General features: G+C 37.1%; 1 protein-coding gene across 6 annotated transcripts; it reads right to left on the bottom strand.

The window, feature by feature from the left end:
* Window positions 1–27,670, bottom strand: NT5C3A (5'-nucleotidase, cytosolic IIIA). Of its 6 annotated transcripts, none has more exons than XM_063406795.1 (11): window positions 27,387–27,408; window positions 12,571–12,677; window positions 9,971–10,021; window positions 5,591–5,689; window positions 5,078–5,147; window positions 4,352–4,398; window positions 4,120–4,205; window positions 3,791–3,880; window positions 2,379–2,541; window positions 1,868–2,068; window positions 1–1,130 (listed from the first exon to the last, which is right to left on the bottom strand). In XM_063406795.1, the coding sequence occupies exons 4-11, from the start codon at window positions 5,687–5,689 to the stop codon at window positions 1,029–1,031; spliced, it is 858 nt and encodes a 285-aa protein (XP_063262865.1). In that variant the 5' UTR covers window positions 9,971–10,021; window positions 12,571–12,677; window positions 27,387–27,408; the 3' UTR covers window positions 1–1,028. The 6 variants fall into 6 exon arrangements, with proteins under 6 accessions (XP_063262865.1, XP_063262858.1, XP_063262873.1 ...); XM_063406788.1 differs by lacking the exon at window positions 27,387–27,408 and adding an exon at window positions 13,072–13,098; XM_063406803.1 differs by lacking the exons at window positions 9,971–10,021; window positions 27,387–27,408 and adding an exon at window positions 27,413–27,670.
* Between the last annotated feature and the right edge of the window lie 5 nt (window positions 27,671–27,675).

Genomic DNA, 27,675 nt, shown 5'->3' with positions numbered 1-27,675 from the left:
TTGTATGATTTGCTCTCTTTTATTAATGAATAGATTTAGTACACTGAGACCTCACAGGAGCAGAGTCACAACATCATCTTTAACTTATGGTGCAACATATCTGAGCAGGCTTCTGAAATTGTGGCTGTATTAAGCTGCATCACTGTACAAAATGCTGAGAGGTGCTGTCGTGCTCAGTACAGGGGAAATACTTTCTGAAGAATTTTTTTGTGGTGAGGGTGGTGAAACTGGCACAGGTTGTCCAGAGAGGTGGTAGGTGCCCCATCCCTGGAAACATCCAAGGTCAGGTTGAATGGGGCTCTGAGCAGCCTGGTCTAGTTGAGGATGCCCCTGCTCATTGCTGGCAGGCTGTGGACTATCAGCTTGTGAAACTATCTGTTGTTACAAAGATGAGAAATTTTATCTCAGACACACTAACTTAAAACATTCTTCCCATTTCACAGCGGACAAAGAAACAGTAAAGATAGAGAATGTTTTGCAATGATGCAAAAATATGAAAAAGAAACGCTTTGCCTGAATTGGGTGAATAAAAGCATTTTTACTGAAGAAAAATATATGTATGAAAAACTTGTGTGAAACTGTGTAGCATATAAGTAAGATCCTTCAAAGTACAGCTGAGACGGAAATGTCTTTGAAAAGGCAACAAATGCACACTCTCTTTACAGAGCATTTACACCTTCAATTTCACAAAATAGCCACGTTTTCTAAAATGCTCCTCTGAAATGCCTGATTAAAAAGGACAGTGAACCACAGTATCCCATCAGCAGCAGTTTATCACATCTATAAATCCAATTTAGATCTCATTATAACAGGAGTGTGAGACAATACAGAACAGTGTAACAGCAGTAAAAGGAGCTTGTAGTTGACAATTGATACCATATATATTCCATAATACCAAAATGAAGATAAAAGTTTTAAATTAAATCAAACAGTTCCATAAATGAGTAATAAACACATCTAAGATAGCACATGTGTGCTCTTCTGTCCAGTTGCCTCCTGGAAGGAATGGAGTGACTTGAGACTGCAATTTACAGGATTTTCTGTAGAATGGAGTTGGCAACTTCCAGGGATTCATCTTTCACCAAGACAATATCATAAGAGTCCATGTATTTTTCCAAAAGCTCATCTACCTAATTGCAGAAGGGATGAAGAGAAAAACCTCCTTAGTTATAGAATTAATTACTGAAAGCATTTTTGTCATTAAAATATAGCCCAATCATTCCACCCAATTCTGGGAATAAGCCAGGCAAATAATGTATCACTTCTACAAGTGAATTCCACAGGAGGACACAGTAGGAGTGGCCTGACCTAAAGTGCATTCCAGGATGTAATACCTCATGTTTATTCCAAGATCTCACACACAGAGATACTCAAAGAAGAACTAGTTCAGGAAGGGCAGGGAGAAATGTAAAACTGAAATTTTCTCCCTCCTCAATGCCCATTTGCATGCCCATGTTCATTATAACTTAGCAAATAATCAGTTAAGTGTCACTTAAAACCCCCAAAAATAAAAAGGAGAGACTGCCCGGATTTGTTATTTGTGAGATTGTATTTTTTTCTCAATTAGCAATTCAGTACTGAAGGAAGGAGGAGCCACAGGAATTTAACAGAATTAATTTTTATAGCCTATGAATTTTATTTCTCTAGGACGCACCTGTTTGGAAATGGTTCTGTGCAAAAACCAAAGCAATATATAGTTGTGGCTGTGAGCTCATGGGTTAGAAAAGAATCCATGAGAAATGTTTGACATTTCACCCCAAAGGTAGGCTAAGCAACTCGGTGTGATACCTGAACCATATTGTAAGAAACCTGTTTCTAACTCCCAGTGTTCCATTCACAGCTTACAAGGTTATGTAAGGCTACTTACTTTATCATTGAGATAGCCAATCTTAAGAATGTGCTCAACATTTGCTACTCCATCTGCCATACTCAAGTCTCCTTGAGAATCACCCAGCAGTATGATATTGCTGTTGTCCTTCAGCTGCTTGAAGTACTCTGTGTTTTTCAAGGCACCGTCATGTTTATTGTAAACGTGAATCAATTCTCCTTTAAATCCTTTTAATACTCCCTATTGAAAAAAGCAACACCGAAGTTATTTCTGGTACCATTCAGGCAGGACAGAATCTAGAATGAAAGAGGTGATGTTACTGTTGAGCCAAGACTGAACTACAAAAATCTGTGACGATGAACAAGATAAATTAGTTTAGAGTAATGTCACGGCTGTGACAGCACAGTTAAGAGCAGGCAGGCACTGATTCTCCCTGCTCAGAGGAGTGTATGTATCTATATATAACTATCTTGTAAAAAAAGCTACTAAATACCACAAACAATGTGGTATTTATCAAATATGTTTGATAAGAATGTTATCTCATACGTACATTTTCATCAAAATCCATGAAATTGGAAACCACTTTGACATTAGAATGGTAGACCCCAGCCTGGTGGATTACTTCCTCAAGAATGTCGCCAATCCCAGCGGAAAATATGAACACAGGAATATTATGTTCACTGAGCTTATCAAAGAAGTTCTCATACCCTTCTCTGCAACACAGAATGCAAATACAAATCAAATCTCAAATAAAGAAAGCCAAGAAAAGTCTGAGTTTTTAGGAGATGATCATATCATCTTTGGAAAAGAATTAATATTTCTTGAGCACTTTACTGCATTTCTTTTACTTCACCTATTCAGATCAGCAAGAACCATCAACCTAACACAAGGCATGTTTGCAGGAAACTTCTGCATCAAGCTGTTTAGTCTTGATCTGTATAATTTTCTCCCTAAAACATCTAATCACGTTTTAAAGATTTAAAAACACTTCCCCCTCCCTAAGTACTCCAAAACAAGCAAGCAGCTAGCAGAACTCACTCTAACTACTATGAGGCTGTACATCTCCTTTCAATCTTTCTCACTTAAATATGTGACTTTCTTATAGGATCATTACTATAAAACATATTTTGTTTTTAAATCTTGAAAACTTTTGTTGTTGCTCTCTCCTTAAAGTTTTTTAGCATTCAGTGCCCTATGTACAGTATTCCAGGAACAGATAATATTATCTCTATATGCTTTCCCCATACAGACATAGATTAGTAGAATTTTACATTTTTAAAAAATATCGTGAAAGTTGTGGAAAGAATTTTAGCTGTGGATGAAGATTCAATCAACATGGACTTAGGCTTTCAAACAGGCAGAGACTGGGTGCTTGTCTGTTGTACAAAAAAATAAGGACTCAGCCAGTGTTATAAACAAATACTTCCACAATTGAAGTTCTAACATTCTTTTTCAGTATTCCGAAATTTACAAAGAGTTTTAGAGGGCTTTCAAAGAGATGGAAGCCACAGCACATTTTGAACAAGGATTCTGCTGTATTTTAAACTTGCCTTCAGCCATAGAGGAAGAACAATGTTTAATACAACATATGAAAAATGTTCCTCAAGTGTTTCTCAAAGGAATTTAGTTAAACTTTACACTGCTCTTAAAAGGAAAAGGATAACCAGTGCAATTTAAAGAGGATGTAAGTCTACAGAAATTAAGCTTGTAGAGAAGGGACTAAAAAAGTTCCAGATCTCTGCTTTATACAGTAAGATTATTGTCTGCATTTACATACAACACCAATAATTGGGAGCACGGAGAGCTCAGTGTGGTCCAAGGTTAAGGTGTCACATTCTCAGGAACATGTGTGGGTTTTTTTAATTTCCGTTTTCTTTTTTTCTCCTTTCCCCAACACTCAGGAAGAATCTACAGAAAATGCTCTGAAACAGATGGATAAAATTCAAATGAAAAGGAACTTACTTCAACATAACATCAGATTCCCTTACGATTTCTGCAAACTTGTCCTTCTGTAAGCCTTGTTCAATGAGTAATGCATGAGATTTATGGTACCTAGAACATAAACAAAAAATGGGTTGAATGTTGCATACTAAGGTTCATGATGAAAAGTATCCTGAATGGTTAATTCTTGCTTATTCAGGTTAAGAGCAAAACAAAACCAGTTGTACAAAACTTGAAGAGATTAGTTCAGTTAATGTGATAGCTAAAAGTTAAGTACTGCCATTAATTTGCTTTTGAAAACTTACTAAATCTAATCTTAATCCAATCTGAAAATAGGAGGTGTCTCTTACCATTCTACCATATATGGGTATTTCTCCTCAATGGTGAGAGCTGGATCGATTTCAATGGCGTAATAGGTTTCTTTCAGCTGCAATAACTGAAGGGAAAAAACCCATCAGATGTTTAATGTATTTCATGAAATACATTGGTATTTGGTCTAAGCAATCAAAAATAACATTCTTGTCAGGGCATAATGACAAATGTCTGTACAACAAACCAAATGTTTGTAGTTTTTTTGTTTACCTTTTTCCGACATTCATCTGTGATGATCTTAGAGTTATCAATGATGTCTGGGAAAGGGGTGAAAAACAAGAGTTAAACAAGATGGTACATTTCTTTACTTTGCTCTACCACACTGTAAATGGCACAGATGACAATGACTGGTGACATACCAATATACTTCCTCAGAACTTTTCTTACCAGCAACCAGCAAAAAGCACATTTTTCTTCATAAGTGTAAAGATGCCCTTCCCTTAATCTCAGGTCAGTTACAAGCTTTTGAATCTGTTTCTTGAGATTTAAATGTTTCCAGTATCCTGAGGCATCCTATATGTTTTAGATTTCCCACTTCTCTTTGTTTCTTCCAAAAGACTATGGCATAAGGATAAAATTGCCAAGAATTCTAAGGAGTTTACTATCTGGTTCTTGCAGGTGTCAGGACTATGATGGGCTTGTGAAAAACAAAAGATAGCCATACCATATTTAGCCACTAACATCTGAGTTCAAAAGCTTAATGCTTTAATTGTGAATGGCAATTTATCTGATTTAATTCAAACAGATTTCAATTAATATATATATACACACACATAAAACCACAGTCACTAGAATACTTTGTCAGTAGAATGTACAGATTAGTTAACAAGTCAATATAAAATCTCATTAGGAAATAAACTGAATAGAAAATTAAAATATAGGAAAAACTAAAAGGAGCGAACAAATCAATCTGTATTAAAAAAAAAAAGTACTCACTATGACAAGTTGGACATCTTTTTCCATTGTAGGAAAATCTACTTAATGTCATATCAAAATCTGTAATAATCTATTTAAGGAAAGAAAAAGCAAAACTGTCTTACAACATGGAGGAACAAAATAAAGAATGGCTAGAAATTCTGATCGATCAACAATAGCTGCAGCTGAGTACCATGTGTGTCACAGAAGCCTCCCTATTCTATTGAGCCATTGTCATGGAAGCTTGCACATGCCAGAAGAGTTAACGTTTTTTCTAAAAAACCTGTTTTTCTCATTCCATTGGTGAGAATATTTCCTGAAATTACTAAGCTTCTATGCTTATGTCATTTACTTAACTAGTGTCTGGCTGAGTTACAGTTGAATCAACAAGGACTATTAAAAGAGTTAACATGTCTAAGTTTTTGAGATTTCTTGAAGGTTGAATTCTATTACATATATATAATAGGCTTAATTTTTTTGGCATAGAATAACAATCCCACAATTGCTTTTATTCCAAACTGGTTACACCTTTACCTGAAGTTTGGCAGCTCCACCTTTGATGAGGCCACAAATAATCTCCTCTACTCTTGCTGGGTCCTTAATATGGACAGTCTTCTTCTGAAATTCTGGCATCTATGAAGGGTAAGAACAAAGACATAAATACACTTGCAGAGGAAAACCTGCTAGGCAATAGCTGCTGTGCATCAGAGTGGAAGCTCTGCATCTACAAACAGTTTCATGTGACATCAGGATATGGTCAGGACAGAAAGAGTAAGAAGAAACAGAAAATACTCTGGATGTATTAATTAATGATCGCATACTGTTCTGTTTGCTTACAACATCTGTTTTTATTTCCTTTCCAAACACCACATTATTCAATAAGTTGACACTCACAGAAAAGGTCACTGTATTTGCAGGAATAAAAGAAGATATGTAGGAACAGGACATCTTGATTCAGATATGTCACTAGGAGATGGTAAATCTCAAACCTAACTCTCTTTGCAATTAATATGCCCTTAAAGTATCAGCAGAGATAAAGGAGACATCCATTGTTTCTTTGAGAATGCTAAATGAGTGTCAGCTGAGTACTTCAATACAACAAGGCTGTGCAGTAATCCCTCCTCCCTAGCCAGTCCATCAATTGCTACCATTACCTATTTCACTGCACACTTTTGAAATAACACACAACTGATATCACACTATAGATTCCTTTTGGATAAAGTATATTTCTTAAGTGTTATGATAAATGCTGAATTTGGTGTAAAACAAGAAAAAAAACCCAAAACCCCACAAACCCCCATTCTTCCCCAAACAATTCCCCAAGCCTTTGTTTACTCTAAGAGTTTATCTTCAAACTTGCAGAACCGTAAAAGAACTATTTATTTACAGGAATTTCCCAATGTAGCATGTATTTAATTCCTTTATAATCATGTATGGACCCATTCTATACGAAAGGCATCGGACATTTGCAATCTGTCTAAACGGGCATTTATGATTAGTAAGCTTTATTTTCGGTTTATCAAACTTCAGAGATGATAAAGTTTTAGGAATTACATTTTCAACATTCTGATCCTTCAATCTTCCTTTTCTTATAGCTAGCATGTAATCTTTGCTGCAATAAGCTAATTAAAAAAAAAAAAAAGGTGGGAGGGAGCTTCTCTTTCAGGACATCTCTGGACCCAGAGTTCTCATATCACCAATTGTCAGTAAGTCATGCAGAACTCTTTATTCCAGCTTTCGATGCTACTAAATCTTTTCTTCATTAGTAACAGCCAGCTTGCAGTCAAATTGCAATTTGCTTATCGCTTAAGAAAAAGGTGTCATTTTAAAGTATTGCAAACATATTCTTTTGTAAGGGAAAAGACACTTGTGTGCCAGACACAAGAAGAATCCAGACATACATTGAAACATCAGCTGTAGTCCACTTTCTCAGGTGGGAGCAAAACATTGCAGCTACATCCTTATCAGATGAACAGAGGCTCATCTAACTCATTCTTCAAAAACCCCACTCACATATTCCTCACTTTCCTCAATACCTTTATGTTAAGAAAAGTTTGCTTAATGTCTGATCTTCCTTACTGTAATTTTAAATCATTCAACTTGGAGAAAAGTGTTCTTTTTCTCAGATGCTCACCTGATAAATTTTTCCCTTCTGCCTGAATGTAAAATCCCAGTGTTCTTCAATCTTCTTTTGCAGAACACAATTTTCTAAATCTCTGATAATTCTTGACATTGTCTTGGCCCACCCACTCGAATCATATTGTTTTTCCAACACAGCATCCACGATTGTGGGTAAAACCTTCCTGCTCTGCTCTGACAAGGCCTCAGCTGAAGGGCCCCTTTGGCCCTTGTCCTCAGGTAGCATCTTTGCATGAACATTAAAATACATGCCCTGTGTTAGCAGTAATATGGTAAGAACAATTCAAATTCAGTTGGTAATGACCAAATATTCTGCAAAATTACTCCTAGAAAGAAACAGGTATTTGTGCAAAGTGTTAAATTTTACATTTAATCTTTGTGGATTGTATATTTTCTTCCATGTGAGTGCTCCTACCTTTCAGTATAACAAATAATTCTAATACCCACTGTGCTTACTGCTACTTTCTGGGTGATATCCTCAAACACCTGCTGAAAACAGAAATCCTTCTAGAACCCTAATGATGAGTCTCTGATAAATTTCCAAGTTTTTCTACCCATTCAAAAGTTTCACTTATACCACAGTATCTTGTCAAAAATTCTGTCTTGAACAGGGGTATTCATTACTTCTTTCCTTTCTAAATCTCATAAAGAAACAAGCTGTATTTATTTCACTTTGATTAGAAGAATTAAGATTTTCCTTTCTGATCCTTTGGCAAAGACTTTTTCTGTAAAAGTGGTATCTCCTATGCCCATATCCCTGAGTTCCCTGTGTTGTTGCAGTGCCTTGCTACTACTTCTTTTAGCACAGCAAAGTCACAAACAGTACATTAGGATTGACTTCCAGATCTCAGCTACTTCCCAGGCTGGGAGTCATTGAAAAAGCTAATGAGTGTTAACAAGAAATAGAATTCCTGAAAAATATCCATTGAAGAATTCACTTATCTTTTGACATATGCCTTTACAAAGCATTTTTTTATTCACAATAAGCAGCACATCTAGCTTCACAAAACAAAACATTAATAATCTCTAACTCTTTAAAGATGCTTTATGGTATTTCTTTTGTATGTTATATGATGCTGGCAAACAAAAGTAAGCTTTCTACTTTTTTCTCCATATACAATATTCTTTATAATGAAACACAAAGCATTTTGGCTTTGGACATTTACCAAAGCACTTTGACTGGGTTTGGTAATTTTTATACTGTAAGTGGACTATTTTAGTTCCTTTAACTTCCGGCAAATTACATATGTATTTTTAGATTTGGAACGCAAAAATTGAACAGTGAAATCTAACTGCATGCTTTTGTAAGAAGTAGTTCAAGCATTTGGTTTATTTAGATACTAACCAACAGATTTCCTAATATAACTAATTTAAAGAGATGTTGAGGTGTATGGAGAGATCAGAGGAATGGACTGGATGAGGAAAACTGGATTGTTTGGTACTGTTTCATTTCAGACTGAGCCCTTTCGTAAGCTTCTGAAACAACCTGAGGAACAGAGCTTGGTAAACACTTGAGTAGATCATGTTAAACAAGACATTGCTTAAGATTTTAAGTATGATGAAAGCTTCCTGCTTTGATGTTATAAACTTCTACTCAAGATCAGTTTATAAGATTTATTTATTTCTAACACACTTTTCATTTTTGCACATGAATTGGTTGAAGAGTATTTTAATTTAGGGGTGGGGAAAGTCTTCTGCAGCAAGTATAACCCAGACATTTTCAGTCTCACAGGCACTTTCAGAGGATAAAACAAGTCTACATTATGGATGTGACATCTGATAAAGCCCCAGACAAATACAGTTAGGCAAAATAGCTACTTTTCCCATCTCTAGTTCCTTGTATTAATATTTGCAACTGAACATTAAGTAGCAATTCTTTTATTTAGTCTTTATCACTATTATAGTAGAAGTAAATGAAACTGTCTAAGGAATGTGAAATGAAACTGAAACTGCAGCCAGCAATTTTCTGGGAAAGTGCCTCCTCCAGTGTTTTACACTTCCTTCAGTGTTTTACACTTCTGCCCAGTTTAGCAGTTGTTTCATTGTTGCATATTTGCTATTCTTCACAGTTGAAAGAGAAAAGGAGATTCTAGTTGGAAAGAACTGATAAGACAGATGAAAAAGCAAAGGGTTAAAAGTTCAGTTAACTTGATAAAATTTATATTTCTATTTACTGTTTTAGAAAATTCTAGCAGTCAACTCAGTGTGCACATAACCCTCCCAAAATTTTGATGCACCAGTTGACTGGGATGAGCACAGATAGACAAGCAGCCAACCAAAAATCTCCACAGCCATTAACCAAGTCAAGAAAGCCTTTCAGAACCAGGAGCTTCTACATACAGAATTAAAACTATATAAGCACAGGAAAAGGAACTCATTGTGACATATGAAAGTACATCATGTTAAATCACTTAAGTGCCCCTATTTATTCTGTCATACTATAAAAGTGTGAGAAGAGTTTGCTTTCTTACAAAGAGTATCTATACGCTACTGATTAGCTCAGAGGCTGGTGTGTCCTAAAGCATATGTATGACAACTCCCAAAGGTAATTTGTGGTTGGCATATAAACTGGCCACAAATACATTTTAGTTTCTAGTCTCTGACATGTTTAAGGAGCCTTTGAGAGAAGGAAGAACAAAACTGAAAAAGATTATTTTAAAGGCTGAGCTTAGTTGGATTTATGAAAAGGAAAAAAATGATCTGCTTGTTTGTGAGAGCAGGTACTTGGAATAAGGATAGGAAATTATTTTGTAACTAAGAATGTTATGGTCATACCTTGAGGAATGAACAGTAATGGATTCACGCAGGTTTGGAAATCCCCCAGTCCTACAAACCACAGAATGGGTCATTTACAACAAGGACAGCTCTAAATTACAAATCTATTTAGTACATAAGACATGCATCTGTGTAGTTGGGTTAAATAAAAAGAAGTATTTGCCATAAGGACCATACTGAATCCTAATTTTGAAATGGAGTTTCTTATATACCACTGGGTAACAGAAGTGTAAACAGAACTGCTTTTATGTATCCAGATGCTGCTTAATACATAAGTTTTCTTAGTATGTGAGGCAGCGTGCATCTAAGTGCATGCTGTGTCAATTTGATTATAAAACAGGAGCTGGTGATAAAACCTGTCATTCATTTTAGTGATCTAAGTGAATTTACAGCTGCTATTGTAGGCATTTCCAGTTAGGTATCCCAGGAAATTAATAACTGATTGTGCCACAAGCAGTAATGTCATCTTCTGGATCTAGGATTATACTGAATTTTTCAATCTACTGAGTGTTGGAGGTAAAGCAGTTACTTCCCTCCCCCTACACAGTAAAATAAGTCCTGATGATTAACACAAAAATTAAAAAATGTCAAAAAACTCCATATAAAGGACAACTGAGTGACCTTTTGTTTTCACTGTCAGTAATTTTAAGTAGGGAAGGATGAGTTGATGAATTACTTGCTATCTTAACTACATAGATATATGGTTCACATTTCACAATCAACTCTAAACACAGAGCCTGAAATATTACTACTAATAAACCTAACTGTAGGAGGCTGTCATCATAAGTCTGCTAAGTAATGCTTTGACGAAGGACATAAAACACTGGTGCAGAGTATTTTTATACTGATACCCTGTAAGCCTACACTTCTTGGCAAATACAAAGTTTTCTTATTTTGTAAGGACTCATCTAGTATGGAAGCCTCCCAAAACCCAAGTCATTGCTAAGAAAACACCCTGGATTATGGGCGGACAAAATTTTAAGAGAACTTCTCTATAAATCTCAATGATTGACAGAGTACTTTGTTAGATGTCAGTAATTCTGAATCACAGTAAGAACTGTTTCTCACACTTGTAACATGTATTAAAAATATTCCACAAAATTTCGGATTACCATAATGTCATGAAAGAGATAGGGCAATAAATAAGATCTAGATAAAGATCTAGTTGTAATGCTATAGACAGCATGTGAATTTCAAGTATAACACAATTTCTCTCTTCTTACTTTGTTGGTAAATCTGCCTTAGACTAGACTAGGTTTCAAACCTGTTATCTTTTGATAGAGAGAAAACACCAGGGTGGGCTGGCAGGGAGAGAGAGAACTATCCATGTTATTTCTGAGCTAGGCAAATGGAAATTGAAGTGATAAATTGGATAGGGGCAAATTATTTGTAAATTTTATCCTAATCTACGGTGACAGCTTCCAGGAAAGAGAGTATAAACCAAGACTAAATGACATTTATTTTGGGAACTGCAGAAGCCAAATTTCAAGGTCTTAGACTAGCTATCACATATATTCACTTATGGACATGTACCAAAAAAGGCAGGGCAAGGCAGCAGCAATAGCTGTGAAATTTGATACCCAGAAGCTACAGAAAACTGGTTTTGGTGTTCTTGGTGGAAGAAAGTAACATTTTGGTGAAAATATAAAGAAATGGGGCACATTCCTTAATTTACATGTTATTCTCCAATAATTTTTTCCTGTTATTACAGAACATTACTTGCTCTAGGAAACAAAACTTACAACAAACTTCTGAAAAGCATGCAAGCTTCTCCATGTATCTTCTGTTACTTGTAACATTTGAGTTGCAAGAAGCGGGGGAGCCATAAAAAAATCCACAGAATGACACTGTGAGGATCTTTTCCTCCATATGTTTATGCTCATATATGTATAAAGCAAGACTGCCTGTAATTCAGACAACTTGAATTCTGGTCCATGAAGGCAACAGAGATTTCTCTTAGCTGCCCCAGCTGTTAGTAGGCTTATATTTTAGACAGGAACATCAAAAGGTACTGGACATGAGTGTAATCCCATCAGTCACTCCATTATGTGCAGGTTGTCAGGAGAACTTCACTAGTTATTGGGCACTCTGCTAGCACAATAGGAGCTCAGGACAGAGCCTCACTAATTTATAATTCCCCAAACCATAATACATTTTATATTCAGGTGATGCAAACTCAAATACGGTAAGAAATCCTTAGTAACTAGTAATTACCAAATTACTATTTTAGTAGTTCTGCCAAGAAATAGCCTTAGGATTGCATAGCTAGCAAGTAGTTATTATGGGAATAAAACAACAGAACACTAAGTATCTTCACAGTAGCTTGAGAACATGCTGTAAAACTAGATACCCAGAACAGGTTATATGAAATAACTGAAAATGGCTTCACTGCCTAAGCTATTTCAAGACATGGAATAGGATGCACACTAAAAAAAAATTTCCTGATTTACTTTGTTTATTTATTTACATCTTTTTATACTTAATGTGCTGGGTTCTGATACTTAATTTGGCAAAAAAAAACCCTTATAAAAATTTGGAGCGAGCGCTTTCACAGAAAACATGACAAGAGCGTTTCCTCTGGTGTTTTTAAAGGAGAGTACCTGTGCGTTGAGCTTAGGGCACTCCCGATTCTTCTGTCCTTGATTTTGTCCTACTGCAACAGCATAGGTGGCAAGCAGAGTCCAGAGATGCAGGGCTTGCATGCAGGCTGCCAACAAAAACCAACCAAATCCTTTTAAGAATTGGTCTGCTACATTATGTGATCTTTCTATTCCTGCTGTATAAAATAAAAGCCAACATGCACGGTACATAGCGACATCACTGCGAAAATACCAGCACTTCAGAACAGTCTGATACATACTTAAAAGCAGAGGAACATTTAAGTTGAATTAACCTATTCGATGAAAACCACTAAGTATAATTATTCCTTTGATGCTGTTGCTCATTCTATGCTATCAAATTTTTAATTTAAAACCACAGGTTTTTAGGCTTTTTCACAGTCACGATTAACAACTATAAGTAAGCCCTCAGCTCATAATCTTGGCTTAAAAACACAGGCAAGAAGACAGAGTCGATACTGCTGACAGGAGCTGCGCACTTACCAGAGGGTTTTGCAGGAGCAGCTGCAGAAGCAAAAGAAAATTCCTCTTGCTTGAGACGCACTAATATAGCAGCACAGGGTGCAGTTGAGGGCGTTTCCAAATACAGCCTGACTAATCCCCGTGCAAAACCCCAGGGTCCTGTGACGCACGTCAGCAATGCACAGCAGTTTGTTATGCTCAGCAGTACAGCCCGATGGGCTCGCGGATCATCAGCTGGTTCACCAACAACAAAACCTTTGACCTTCACTGAAAGAACAGCTTTCATGGATGCAGCAGGCAAATTTGGGCTGCTCTAACAAAGGAAGGCATTTGTTTTCGAAAGCAGAAGTTAACTACTTTGTTCCTTTCTAGGCTTTTTACAAAATCTTTCCAAATATCTTAGGATTTCCTGTTGCATAGTGCCACAAATTTCTTGGAGCTTCACTGATATGGTTTCATTAATGTTTACTAGGCAGCACACATTTATTCATGTAGAAGGAGCAGATGAATTAATTAATCTTTGTTTTGCCTGTAATTATCTGTGTGATACTGAAACAGGAAATGAAGGAGCCTTGTTTGTCAGGATTTTTGAGAGACAAGGCAAGTCTGCATAGTTTTAGAAGTTTGTCATTAGGCATGCTGCCTGATCAAAGACCATAACTAGGTGACATAGAAGATGGATTAAAAAGAAATATTTTTTAGAGTGAGGGGATGAAAGAACTATTGTCTAATCGTTTACATTTTGAAGCTGTGTAAATACTTGTGTCATGCAAAGCTGACTATTGCTATAGTAGCAGTGCAAGCTTCTCTGTACTACCCCACAACTCATGTTCAGCCTCAGGTTTATGATCCCTGTTTCAGGATGCCAGGACTAACCACCACCATCGACCAATTCATACCAGTGTGACCAGTGCAATCCTCAGAGCTGAAGCAAGGGCAAGTTACAAGAGTAGCATGTACAAAACCTGTAACGCTATAAAAACCCCCCACAGTAGCAGGACTCTAGAAATTCTTTAGTTATGAAAATTTCCTTCAAAGGAGGGTGTGCTTTCTACATTGAAAAAACCCAACAGACTTTCTGAATGGTCCAGTAGATCCATATGCTTTGTGTCTACATTCCCACTGCAGGCTACTACACAGCCTATCAGGATTCCTCAGTGCATCCGACCTACATGTGCATTTTCATTTTGTTTTCAGAGATGTTCTCTGTTTTCAGCCAACAAAACAACTGAAGTGAATACTTCAAATATACAAAACATGCAACTTTAATCAACACCTATCCTCTTAGAATTGACCAAGATCCCCCTAAACGTACATGTAAAGGTCTACTGTATCCTGAAGCAGCAAAAGAGTTTGAAAGATATGTTCAAAATATAATCCCTGCAAAGACTGTATACAGTAAATTGAACTTACCTGGCATTGGTATTGCCAGGATTCATAGCTACCACTAAACTACTTGTTACAGCATTTGTACACTGCTGTAATAGGTAACATTCAGAGAATTTTACCCTTTGTAGTATTTTAATACAGGCAGCATGCTTTTCATTAATATTTTTCCAATAATGTTTGGGAAACATAAGTATAGCACAGTGTCTTGAATATATATTAATTACTTGCACAACAAAAAGCTGCAGCTTGTGTCCTTGCTAGATTTCCAATGTTAAAAAAATGTTATGAACAATGAAGTAAAATATGCTTGCTAGATGAAATACGTAGTTGAGGTAAGACATCACTTGACACATTCAGTTTGCAAAGAACCTGCCTTTGAGCTTTTTTATGTATTTCAAGGGTGACAGTGGTACTGATACATAAATGAGTCTTGTGAACCTCATAGATGAGGCTGGGATTTGTTGGGTCAGCGAGTTGGCCTGTTGCTGCTATTCTGGTACTTCTCAGCTGCGATCCTGTGAGAAAATTAACTGCAGTGCTGTCAAGAATCTAAAGAAAGTTACTTTCCCTTTCAGAAAGCTGGGGAAACAAAAAAAAAAAGGTTTTTTTTTTTAAAAAAAAAATATATATTTTTTTTAAGATTAAAAAAATAGTTACAGAAATTAAGTTCAACTCTTACAGACTGTTTTTTGGTACACCAGACTAATTGGAAAGCATTCTAAATGAACGATTACAGTCTTAGTGAAAGCCCTAGAAAATGTTGTGAGCAAAATTTCTGTAAACATTAATACAGCCAACACCTAATTCTTAGAAAAACATCTACTCTATCTTTATCAACAGTGTCCTTTCACTTTAATGAACATGCCGTACATGAAACTTCTCCTCTACAAAACAAGACTGTCTCTGCAGCTCCAAGAAATCTTTGGGTACAACACTTTAATTATAACAGCTCCTACTAACCACATTCTATTACTGCTGATTTGAGCCTGTTGAGCATTTTATTAACAGTGTTTAATGTCTGTTAAAAGAGGACTTAAAATGAACACTGATTTTTCTAAAGAGAGAGAAATAAACTCCAGCATGACATTTCTGCTCTTGAAATATGGAAGGTCATTTAAATATATTTAACAATTTATATTTTACACCTCTCCACAAACTGGAGAGGTGTAGTTATTTCAACAGACAGAATCTATTTTAACATTTTCTCTTTGGCTGAGGGCCATATATTGACTACAGAATATTCTACACAGAAGAAGAGAGAAGAAGAAAAAAGCAACACTGAAAACACTAAATGATTTATAATTTATATAAGACTGGGTAAAGGTTCAACTTTATATGCTCACATATTTGGTGAACTTGGTTTGTGGTGGATGCTCTCAAATATGAAGCATTGCAAGTTTTAGTCTAAAGCAAAGAGAAGCTGGTTCTACCAGTCCTTCCCCACCTGTGACCTAAGTTGCATTAATTTGTGGAAAAAATTAGCACACTATATTGCCTAAGCAAGTAAGCTGCGCTTTTTCTTTAGCTAATAAATGGAATACTTCAGCTAAACTGACGTGAACTTTTAAAGATCAAAAAGAGGTCATAGCTTTTTAGAATATTTCCTACAAAATTTAGAGGTGATTGAATCCTGTCTGCAGTGTAAAGCTAGTGTCTTTTCATGAGTTTACTAGCTTTTATTCCTGTTTAGTGACCCAACCACAACTGAACAACTTTTGAATATATCTCCATATATTTAGTATGTTGCTCAACTTTACTTGAGCAGTACTTTGCTTTATTGTAGGGATCAATTTTAAACATTAAAGAACTGTATTCATTGTCTAATTTTGCTTTTGTAATATGTTTACCTAGTACATATTTTCCAAAACAGCCTACTTGATATAACCTCATGAGACAGGGAAAGGTACCTGAACCTTGGTACTCAAGTACCAAGACCAAGCAGAAGAAAGGAATCAATACAACCCAACTGTACTCAAACATGATTATTATTCCTGCCCTAGTGAACTGAGTTAATGAACAGCATAATGGTTCCAGGAATAGCTTTTTATATCTGTGACAATTTTAAGGAAAGTAAGGTCAATGGTCAGTTTGATGAAGCTGGGGTACATAAAGGTTTAGAAGGTCACCTTGCAGGAATTTTGGATACCTTATCTTTGCAGTACAGGTTTGGTGTAAAAAGCCATGCTAGCCATATTTACAGTTGCTATGATGCGACACAGAACTATGATTTGTATATGAATGTGTCTGTCACAGAGATCACTTGTGGAGAATGTAAGCAATTCTAAAAAGAAAGAGCTTGAACAGCACTTTTTATGAAGAAGTGCTAAGAACATATTAAAGACTGAATTCAACAAATTGTGATAAATACAGTGATGACACATGTTAAAAAGTGAGGATCTTAAACTGAATGGCATCACAAGACAAATTCAACACATTTTTAAACAGACATTTTCTTGATCTGATCAGAGATCCAGCTTTCTTTACAGTTCATGAGAAAATTTGTGATCATCTAAAAGTCTGACCATTTATGGCTGTATTGAACGTAAAGCTTAATGTCAACACATACACTTAAACAACTATCTAAGCATTTCTTCTTCTTATGTTTAATACATCTCTCTGATGAGAAAATAAAAGATATTGCAGCATAATTGTCCCTTATGCAGCTTCTTCTTGTGCTTACAAAATCATTCTAAAAGAAGAGATTTCTGCTGGTGATAGATCAACAGATACTTTGAATCTTACAAGAAGATGAAGAATGAATAGTAACTAGGGTCTACATTTCCAGTATTTCATGTGAACCTGTCAATTACTAGTTTGGGCAAGAATTTAGTCTGAGAGAATACAGGAGGTACAAAACATACAGAACAGTTCTGTACATTCTGGGGTGAATGAATACATCTCAGGATAGGTGTTTTTTTCTCTGATTGTGTGTTAGAGGAATCACCTCAACTCTGTGCTTAGTTCCCATTCTCTCACTGTGGAGAGAATTAACCTTTATAACTGGCAGGCTAAAGGAAGAGGTATGTATTATTTATTATTAAAGAGTATCTGGAAATGATGAAGAGATCTTCAGTAATTTCTAATGAGTCTCTAGGAAATACCACAACCTAGCCAAATTTAAACTGATGGTTTCTTTATCTTCATTGTTTCTCTCCTGCCCTTGTAAAAAAAAAAGAATATAAAAATATTCTAAATGTAAGCAAGTTCAGATTAACACAGTTTATTGCATTACACTTGATTTTTAAAAATAGTTTCTAAAGCACCAGTACTGAAAGAAGAACTCAAGGCTGTGACACACTTTCATTGCTCTGCAGAAGAAAATGGAGGCTTTTTTCTCGCCCTTCATACATACATTTCACTGATGCCTATGCTTACCAGGACTTTCTGGATAAAAGCTTTATAAATCCATTATGAACTTGGAGCTTAAATACCAAAACCAGTTGTGGTTTCTCTGCCTTACAGGGAATATATTAGAACTGGAAAAGGTGCTGAGAAAGCAGTAAGAATGAGCCATGAGAAAAGATTCGTACAATGAACAATTGAATATTGCTAGAATTCCTTAACCTGGAAATTACAGGGTGGCTTAGAAAGGGTTAATACAGAAAGATTGTTCACTCTCTCTTCAAGTATAAGAGGTAGAGCTCATCAACTAAAATTAAGAGGAGGCGGGCTCAAAACAAAGCAGTCAGCTACAAATCACACAATTGGGTAAAGTAATAAAATGTGGAATTCATTTTTATTGATACTGTGAATTTACACAGGCTTAAAATGATACCGGGTAATAATAACATGACAAAAAGCTCATCCTAAATTACAGACACTGTCTCTGAAACACAAGCTGCTGGAGGAGAGAAATCATTCTAGCAAAAACATTAATGACAAATCACCCCTTTCCTATGCTTTCTTTGGTCTCTGTTACAGACCATTGTGAGACAGGTGATTCTATCAGTATGAGCTAAGACTTCATGGAAGGCAAGTCAACACTCCCTGTTGGTAACATGGGATAGGGAGAATAATTTGCTTTTCATGATAATGTTTCAGTTTGATCGCAAGTAACTTAGTTTTAACTCCATCCTTCCTTTTCCTTGCCAGTTCTTCTGAGAACACAGATACAGAAAATTCATTTTTGACAAATAAGATTTTTTTATTTGAGTGGTACTCTCGTTTTCCTTTAATACTGCTGTGGAGTACGTTGGAGTCTGCCTGCCTGAAAGATCCATTTCCCTCTCACATTACACAGAATCTATGGCTTTCTTAAAGAATGGATACAGGTGAAGCTGCTGGTACAAATAATCTTTCTTCAAAATATGCAGGCAAACAGTGTAGAATTCTAAGAACTGGCAGTATGTAAATATACTGTGGTACACTTACAAATTCTTATTTCTTAATCAGCAATCAGGTATGGAAAAGCTCACCTTGCATAATAAGGTAATTTTGATGAGCTATACAGTTTTGCCCCCAAAGTGTACATTTGCATGTATACCTTCTATAACTAAATATCCTGTATATATCTACATGGACATGCATTGAAAGAGCTTAATCAAATGCTTGTTTCCCTAGACAACCTTCTCTTGTTTCCCTAGTGTTCCCATGTAACACCGTCTACCATGGAATTTGCATTAAGGCCAAGGCTTGGACTGAAGCAGTTGCTCCTGATTCTCTTCTCTTATCTGCTTCTAAGAAAAAAAAAATCTGCTTAGATTTTTTTTTCACTAAGCCTAAGAATGCTGTATCTAGATCAAATAAACTCTGACCCTTGAATAGTGGAGTTGTGGGACTCAGTTTGAAAGCAAAGTCAGCAGGACAAAGTTTAATCTACAATACCTTACCAGACACTACATGTAAGAATGTAGTGCTAATATAATATTCCAATTAAATTACACACTGAGACTAATGAAGTTTTTAATTGTAAGGATCTCTTTGATTACAAATCCTTTTTTAAAGTTCTTGAAAAAAAAAATCCATTAAATCTAAAGATGAAATACAGCTACCAAACACTCCTTTTAATATGGTAACAGGCAGAAGCATCATGACTTGAGGCATGAAGGATTGTTTCAACTCCACATCTTGTTTCTCACTGCTGAATCCATTCAAAGATGCACTTGGATGCCTTATTTCTTGTATCTCTGTGTACCTGCCTTCTGGAAGTGTTCAAAGCCAACAGGTAATAATACTACCACTACTACTCTTTGCACTCTACTGCTGCTAAAGTACCGCTACTGCTACTGCTTTGTGCTAACTCCTACCCTTCAGTTTCCCGTAGTTTTTCCATGGCAACATGCAGACCCAACTGAGGCTTACCCATTGCTGCACAGACAGATGCAGCTGAGAATAGTAAGTGTTGTGATAATAGCTGCTGAGTGGAAGAATCACATGTTTGGTCTCATAACCAGTAAGTTTCTGACAAAGAGGGAAAGCTTTAAGGGAACAGCATTAATGGAATGTTTCAGTGGTATTCATTCTGTCAGATTAAGGTGGAGCAAAACAACTCCTAGGTAAAAAAAATGAAACCACAAATAAGCTTGGATTATTTCAGTGATCCAATTTGCAGAGCAAACAAACAAATCTTTATGTGTGCAGGAAGGAAATGACAGTTATCAAGTGGGAAACAAGTAAGAACAAGCAGCATATTTGAACAGGAATTTTCTTGGTGGCAAACCCATCTCAGGATGTCTGAAAGTCTGTATTCAGATGCTTAATGAATCTTCAGTGTTCAGGCCTGGGCTTTGCCTCAGCCCTTTAAAAATAAAATAAAATAACAAATTAAATAAATTAACTATTTTTTAGAAGACTGAGATATATGAAAGTAGAAGCCACATCTCCTTTTAGCAATAGGTATTATTGCTATAGTTTATAGAAATGTTATTTAAACCTATTTTTGTAATTATTTTCTGATGTAAGTCAGTGCAATTCTCTATTCTTTTGAGATATTAGTGAATGAAAATAATATAGTTACTTTTAGTATTTAAACATGGTGTCTTCTTTGACCTCTGTGCTGCAACCTTAAATATACGTCCACTTGCACTGAAAAATGCCTTCTCTTTTTTTCTGACATTCATATAAAGCACTCTTGATGGTTAGCTAAATTAAAACAATTCTGTGGAGTTTTAATGGATACTGATTTTATTTTTCTTGAACCATCAGAAGCTCTAGACAAAAACCTAAGAAAGAGTTCACTAACAAAAGAGCCATACATTCCAATTTAATGGCATACTGCCCATCAACCTGCTGCATGATAGACATTGGACTAAAATTTTGCCTACTACAATCATAAGTTCTCCGATGTTTTACAGCAGCTGACCCCTGGTGATTGATGACTTTTGGATGGGAGAAAGAGACCGATATCCAGCAACTGGTCAAGACAAGAGCTCTATGAAGACTGTGCCCCAGGAAGAAGCAGTCGCTGCAGATGAGCTGCTGCACAGTGCTGGGATTGCAAGAAGGCCACTCAGACTTCACACCCTAACTTTTTTATTTTACACACCCTCCGTGACAATATAAACGACTCCCTTGCCCAAACTTATCTGGCCTTCTGTTCCTGCACAGTGGTTAGGAAAGGAAGCCAGGAAGAATAGCCGTGAGGTGTTCCTGCCTCTCAGCTGTGCTTAGCGTGATTTCAGCGCTGAGCACCCGGCAGGCAGCAGAGACGTGGCCGCTGCAGTGGGCCCGGTGCAGCAGGAGCAGCTCAGCTGAACGCGTCCGAGCGCAGCGGAGCAGTGGCCGAGAGAAGCCCTCGCCGTGGGCCCGGATTCCCTAAGGGACGCCTTCCTCCCAAAGCAGCGGCCATCGCCTCGGACACGGCTCGCGCCAGCGCCACCTGCCGCAGCTCAACCGGCCCAAACTCCACCGGGAAAATTCATTCCTCTCTGACAAACCAGCAATGAAAGCTAACAGTCCGCCTCTCTCCTAGTATTATTCCTTAAGCTCTCTCCAGTAATAACCCTTCGTAGGAGGGGAAGAGGACACTGCAGTTCACTAGCACAAAATACACTTGTGTGTGCACACATGGAGGGAGGAGTGGCGCCTGATGGCTTGGAGGCTGCTACTGCAAATTGGAGCTAGCCAACGCAGAAAAAAATATGTATTTTGCATCTATTTTGCATATATGATGTAATTCATGCAAGTGAAAATAACAGGTAAAAGGCAGCTGTGGTGGGGGTTTTTTGTATTTTTTTTTTTTTTTAAGAAAGAACTCCAAAAGTTCAGGCATTTTGCAAGTTTCCAGTCCAGACTTAACACAAACTGTGATGTTTTTACATTTACATTGCTACTGAATTCACTGCTAGTATTCTCCTACTTATAAATGCATGGATCCATACCCTGGGTCTCTTCAGTGCTTATATTGATCAGTTTAGGTACTTTTTATAAAAGCTGGTAGTTCTTGTTAACTCAAGACTGAATGGTATGATTGGAATGCTATGCAATTTTAATTCATAATATGAACAGATTTGCAATGATATGCACATTGAGACTAAAAACTAAAAAATCTCTCATTACTGCTTATATTGTTAACACATACCAAGCATTTATTAAAGGTAAATATATTTCAGAGCAGAGTGAGTAATTGACAGATTGCTTTTCTGTCTTGGAGAAGACTATATGAAAGATAAAAGAAAGCAGCAAACAAGCTCTTCTGAGCCTCTACCTACAATCTATATTATATCCTGACATGTCTACACTGACTACTTGGAACTCAGTTTTCAGGTATGGATCATCAGTATGTTTTTGATAACTGTTAGAACTTGCATAAATGAGTTCTAAAAAAAACTAGTGCAGAATTATGGATTTAATTAATCTTCCCATACTCATTCCTTGTAAGAATGTAGGTTTCAAGACTTACTGAATTTAAAAAAGAACAACACAATCGGCAGCAATTTCAGAAAATTAAAACCTACTTCTGAAACAGCTGCATTGTAGGATCAGCTTATTATACTAAATGAAGTAAAATATTAGTATATACATAATTTTGACAGTGAGAGGAGAAAACAATGGAATTCAGTCAATTTTTATTCTCCTAGGACACAAATTTCTTAATTTCCAACTGAATTATTTTACAGTAAGAATGAAAACTATTACTAGTATCCAAGTTGTATCAACGTGCATTTATGGTTTTTCATGCCCTGTGAAAACTTGCTTTACAAGCCACATGTTAGGTGACTTATATGATGCACAGTGGCTTACATTGGCCTGATATTATGCATTATCTAGGTGGCATATATTATGATTACCTCTGCAAACAGCATGTGGGCAAAATAACCTTGTAGTAATAATTGGTGTCTACCGCCATCAATTGATTTTTCTGCCGAGGAATACAGTCTAAACAAAACCCAAGGTTTATAGAAATAGTTACATAGCATCTCTAGTACTCACAGCAAATTTAGCTTGGTTTTAACATGTTAACAATAATCTAAAAACTATTCTAATACTCTAGTAATGTAAGGGCTCTCAGTCACATGTCAATAGGTAGCAGTGGTATTAGGCCTCAGCAGTTCTTTCACTTTTCCCTACTTCGGTTCACATATCACAGCAGCATTCTTCTTGAACAATATTATTCCCAAATGGATTGTATCACTGCATGGCTCTCGAGCGCATCCAGACAGTGCCAATGTCCTGCAAAAGCATCATTAGAGGGAGCCCATCTTCCTTCCATTCCCCTTTTAGGGATTCCAGTTACTCACTCAAACCTTTCTTCAGCTCTGTATAGGCATAAAGTACATATGAAGGAGGTGCAAATACCAACCACTTGGATTCCTGAATATGTATGTTACACATTACATACTCCTCTGCTTTTTACTCGACTGGGAGGTCAACCTGCCAGAATAACGTCACAGTTACTATAACAACTAGTTACCAGCAAGCAAGACAAAAATAAAGAAGTGGTGTGTGATTGCTGCCAGTTGTATCTTCATCTGTAGCACAAATGCTCTTATGCCCTATGAAACAAGAACACAGTCTCACCAGAAACTGCCAGCTAAAAGAAAATAAAAATTAAAAAACGCCCCCTCCCCATAACCCCTTTAGCAGTCACACTCACAGATAATGTTCCTTTCTTTCTTAGGCAAGTAGATAAATAGCAGTTATTAATTAAATATCTTCTTATAAATAACTGGGTTATTTATTAATTCCTTGCTTCTTATTAATTTCCTTATTTCCCCCCAGGGAAACTCTAATACTGCAAAAATCTATGCATTTCTTTCCTTCTCTAAAACAATAAAAAGTGCACCGTAAAAGTGACAGTTGAGTGGTTGAAATATTTCCTGTAAACTGAGAAACTGCTTTGAAGTTGATTTTAGTTTTCTGTTGCTGAACTTTGATACAAAGCCCCTTTTTTATTGTAATTATGCCTCTCACTTCAGGGGCAGATTGGAGAAATAGACAAATGTAACTACACATTTGCCCAGTTTTTTGGAAAACAAACCTGCAAAAGTCTCAGTTTAAGGTATTCTACTATCATGTTTTCAACAAGCTCTTTATGTTTCTTATTCTAATAAAAAAAATACAATAAAAAGCTCCAAAACCAAATAATGGGGAACAAGCTGCTGAAAAAAACCCTAAGATTTTTAAGAAATTTGTTTATGAAACAGACAACAAGAAATACTGTTACTCCATTAAAAAGGTTTTTCTTATGTTAACCCCATATTTTAATTTGGGCTACTGCTTACAGGTGAATGTTTTTGAAAGATTTAGGCAATGTTTTTCACTCTACTTGGTGAACACCTGTTTTTTGCTTCGATAAAAGGCTTGGCAAAGAGGAATTGAATATTGAAGTATATTGGCAGTACAACTATTTGCTGTATAGGAATCCACAACTTAATTGCAAACTTGCCTGTGGCTTGAAAAATCCAAAAGACTTAACTTTACTGTAAGGCTTAACCTCGTTCTAAAATAGCTGGGAAACATTCTCTAAAAATTTACTGGAACAGCCAATTAATTGTTATCCATCCCTTCAAATTAAAGTTAGCAACCTTGTGGCTAACTTTTGCTTTCAGGTAGCTTTGGAAACACTCAGTTTCACAGCATCGGCAACATGGCTGTGCAAATAACAGGTGGCTTGGAGAGCTGGTTGTTTCTTACCACACCGAGTGAAATTTCATGTGACCATTGCTATTAACGCCTCTGTTGCTTCAGAAGTGGAGCTGAAGTAACTCTGTCTACATTCGTGAGTGCCTAAGGGAAACTCCCCGTTGGCAAACTACACCCCTTGGATGAAGACACATTATTAACATTTCACTTATAATTTAAAACCTTTTTTATCAAATAAGATGAAGTAATTTTAAGGTGTCTCCATTAAGCTTGAATATCCATACCAGGCTAATTGGTGAGTTTAAGGAATTTATCTGCTGAAATGTGAGCTAGATATGTAAGAATTACTTGATTTCATTATTCAGCAAGGAAAGAGGGTTACCCTTTCCCACAATGCTCGTGAATCCTTTCCAATTTTCTTCAGAATAAACATTCTTGGCATCATAATCCTTGATATTAACTTGTCTTATACATGTTCTATTTGATTTGTTAAAGTCTCTGTCTTTTTAGTACTTAAAGACAGCCGTGGGTTTTTTTTTTTACTTACACTTGGGTTTTATATTCATCTACCTTTATTTTGACTCAGAAAATAAAACATTAAAAATTTGCTGTAGTTAATTATAATTAAATAATATTTCATTCACATAATTAAGGTATAAATAGGCCCGCTCCCTACTGGTTTCAATAAAAGTTATACATCAAGGTAGTTCTGAGTCTAATGTGGATATAAAACTAAAGTGTAAAATTCCCCAAAGAAAATTTGAACCAAAAAATCTGCTGAAAATACCAGAATGATCCCATAATTTTAATCTACCACAGAATACCAGCCTGGTATTGGAAGAAAATACATTTCAGTAAGGCAGTATTGTTCCTTACCACCATCCTAAATTACACTAAGTTACAGACTGGAAAACAGCATCTTCTCCTCCACAGCTCAAAGAAAGGTCTCTCTTGTCATCAAATAAAACTGATACAGTGTCCTGTAAGTGACAAACACTGAAACAAATCTGCATCAGTGGATAAAAGAAAGTTCTTCAGAATGCAGCGTATCGAAGTAAAACCCACGTGCACATTTTTGCCTGTACTTGACAAACTCAACTCCCTGGTATGAAGTTTACATAACTATTTCACTTATTTCAAAGAAATTGCACAGCCTGAACATATATGCCCACTGAAAATACTACTAAATAAAGAAGACTTGCATCTTTAGAACTAGGGATGTTTCCTAGCTGAGGAAGCCGCCAACCTGAATATCAGCTGCAAGCTCACTCTCTGAGTGTGAATGTTGCATCCAACTGATAAAATGTTTCTGCGTGAGAAATCCGACATGCTTTCAACCAGCTGAATTATTCCCTTGCGTTTTAGAGCTGAGAAAAGCTCTAAACCTAGAAGTAGAATTTTGGAAATATCTACTTAGGATCATAGGTTTGTGTCCAAGAACATAGCTCTGAAAATGTTATCTGAAGAACATACTTAAGAAAATCACTTACCAGAGATCGATTTAGTATTGGCATAATGATTTTTTCCCTTACCAAAGGCAAGATCTTGGCAAAGTTCAAGTCTTCCCAGCCAAAATACCACATAAACATCGGGCAGAAAGTGAATATAAATACATTTTAGCAATTATTAGGTACTTTCCAAACTACAGCTCAAATCAGGTGTTATGAACTCGAGTTAGTGAAACTATTTTTGCCTTTTGAGCACTCATGTGATCAAGCTTTCAGATGCTGTTGTTGTGTTATCCACATAACTCACAAGTAAGTTCTAGTATTGTAGTACTAAAAAAATAAAATAAAATTTATAGTTAACCAGTATTATGCCACTGTAAGTTTTCAGATGAGTTTTGTAAAATCCTACTATAGAGTCCAAAGCCTTTTCACAGCAATAGGTCTAAAACCTCTAAACTGGCAATCCAAACTTTCTGCTCTCCCACAAGCTATTGGAAGAGGGCTTGGAGAGACCAGAAAGCAAGGCATTCCCTTCCAAACTGTCAGATAACATGACTGACGACTAGAAACTGATAACTAGTATTTTTTCAACAGTGAGTGATGCCTCCACAATTAGCAAAAATTTAAAGTAGGATTCTTCTTTGGACCGACGTTATCACAAACTGCACCACATGAATTCCACTGGTGAGCATGGCAATGCGTGGCCAAGCGTGGACTTAGGCAGCTCGCAATTTACATACAGAATCCTAGCTCTTACTAAAATCTGCTTCCAAGGGCAATTATAAAAATTAATCAGAGCTTTCAGTAGAATTTAGCAGGGGATGTCACAAAATACCCACTAGCTAACATCAAGTGCCTTGACAATTTCAGTCCAGTTCTTCGGTACGGTGATGTCCAAATCACAAAATCTGAAGGACTTCCTCCACACTATCAGCACGTTGTCCAAACCAAGATCTTTTACGACCCAGTTATTTGTAAGAAGATATTTAAACAATTTCCTAAACAACAAGTATAACAAGGGCAGCAAGACAGCGAGCTCCATCTTCCTTTTATAGTAACCATGAACAGACTGTGCTTCCCAGTTTCAACAGATGGTTGAACACGTGTGTATGAGTGTCCATTTTGCTTTTAAACAAACTGCAAGCAGGCTTGTAAATTACCACCATGACCCACGGGTACATATGTATCCTACAGGTACATATGGGCCGGACAGGACAGGGCAGGACGGCGCAGACCCTTTCCATCTTTTCCGTGGTAGTGGGTCACGCTGAGGTGGAACAGCTGCTCCTGCCTCCAGCGCCTGTCCTTACAGAAATCCCACAATGTCCCCACACTGAGCTCAAGGTCCCCCATCTGCCCCAGGGATATCCGCCTGGCTCCACGGGGCGGCCGTGGGGAGCCGCCGGCCGCAGGAGAAGGACAAGGTGAAGGGCGCGCGTCTGGGGGCCGAGGGACTCTCGGTCTGTTACCACGTACCATCTCGATGATCTTGGTCTTCTTACCCGTCTTCTTCTTCATGGTGAAGATGTACTGCGCCAGCACCACCCCGCCCACCAGCGCGCACACGCTGGCGCTCGCCACCGCTCCCATCTTGGCCACGGCGGTCCTGTCCATGGTAGCAGTTGCCGGGGCGCCGGGAGCCGCTGCGGGGAAGGGCGGCTGCGCCCTCGGTGAGGGCGAAGGAGCGGGATCCCGCCGGGTGCTCCCTCACCGACCGCCGGGCCGGCAACGACAGCGCCGCACGCGCCCCGCCGGCCCGGCCCCT

Source organism: Prinia subflava, chromosome 1, assembly GCF_021018805.1.
Source record: "Prinia subflava isolate CZ2003 ecotype Zambia chromosome 1, Cam_Psub_1.2, whole genome shotgun sequence".
Lineage (NCBI taxonomy): Eukaryota > Metazoa > Chordata > Aves > Passeriformes > Cisticolidae > Prinia > Prinia subflava.
Note: the sequence above shows the minus strand (reverse complement) of the source record. Positions and strands in the feature narration are given on the sequence as shown.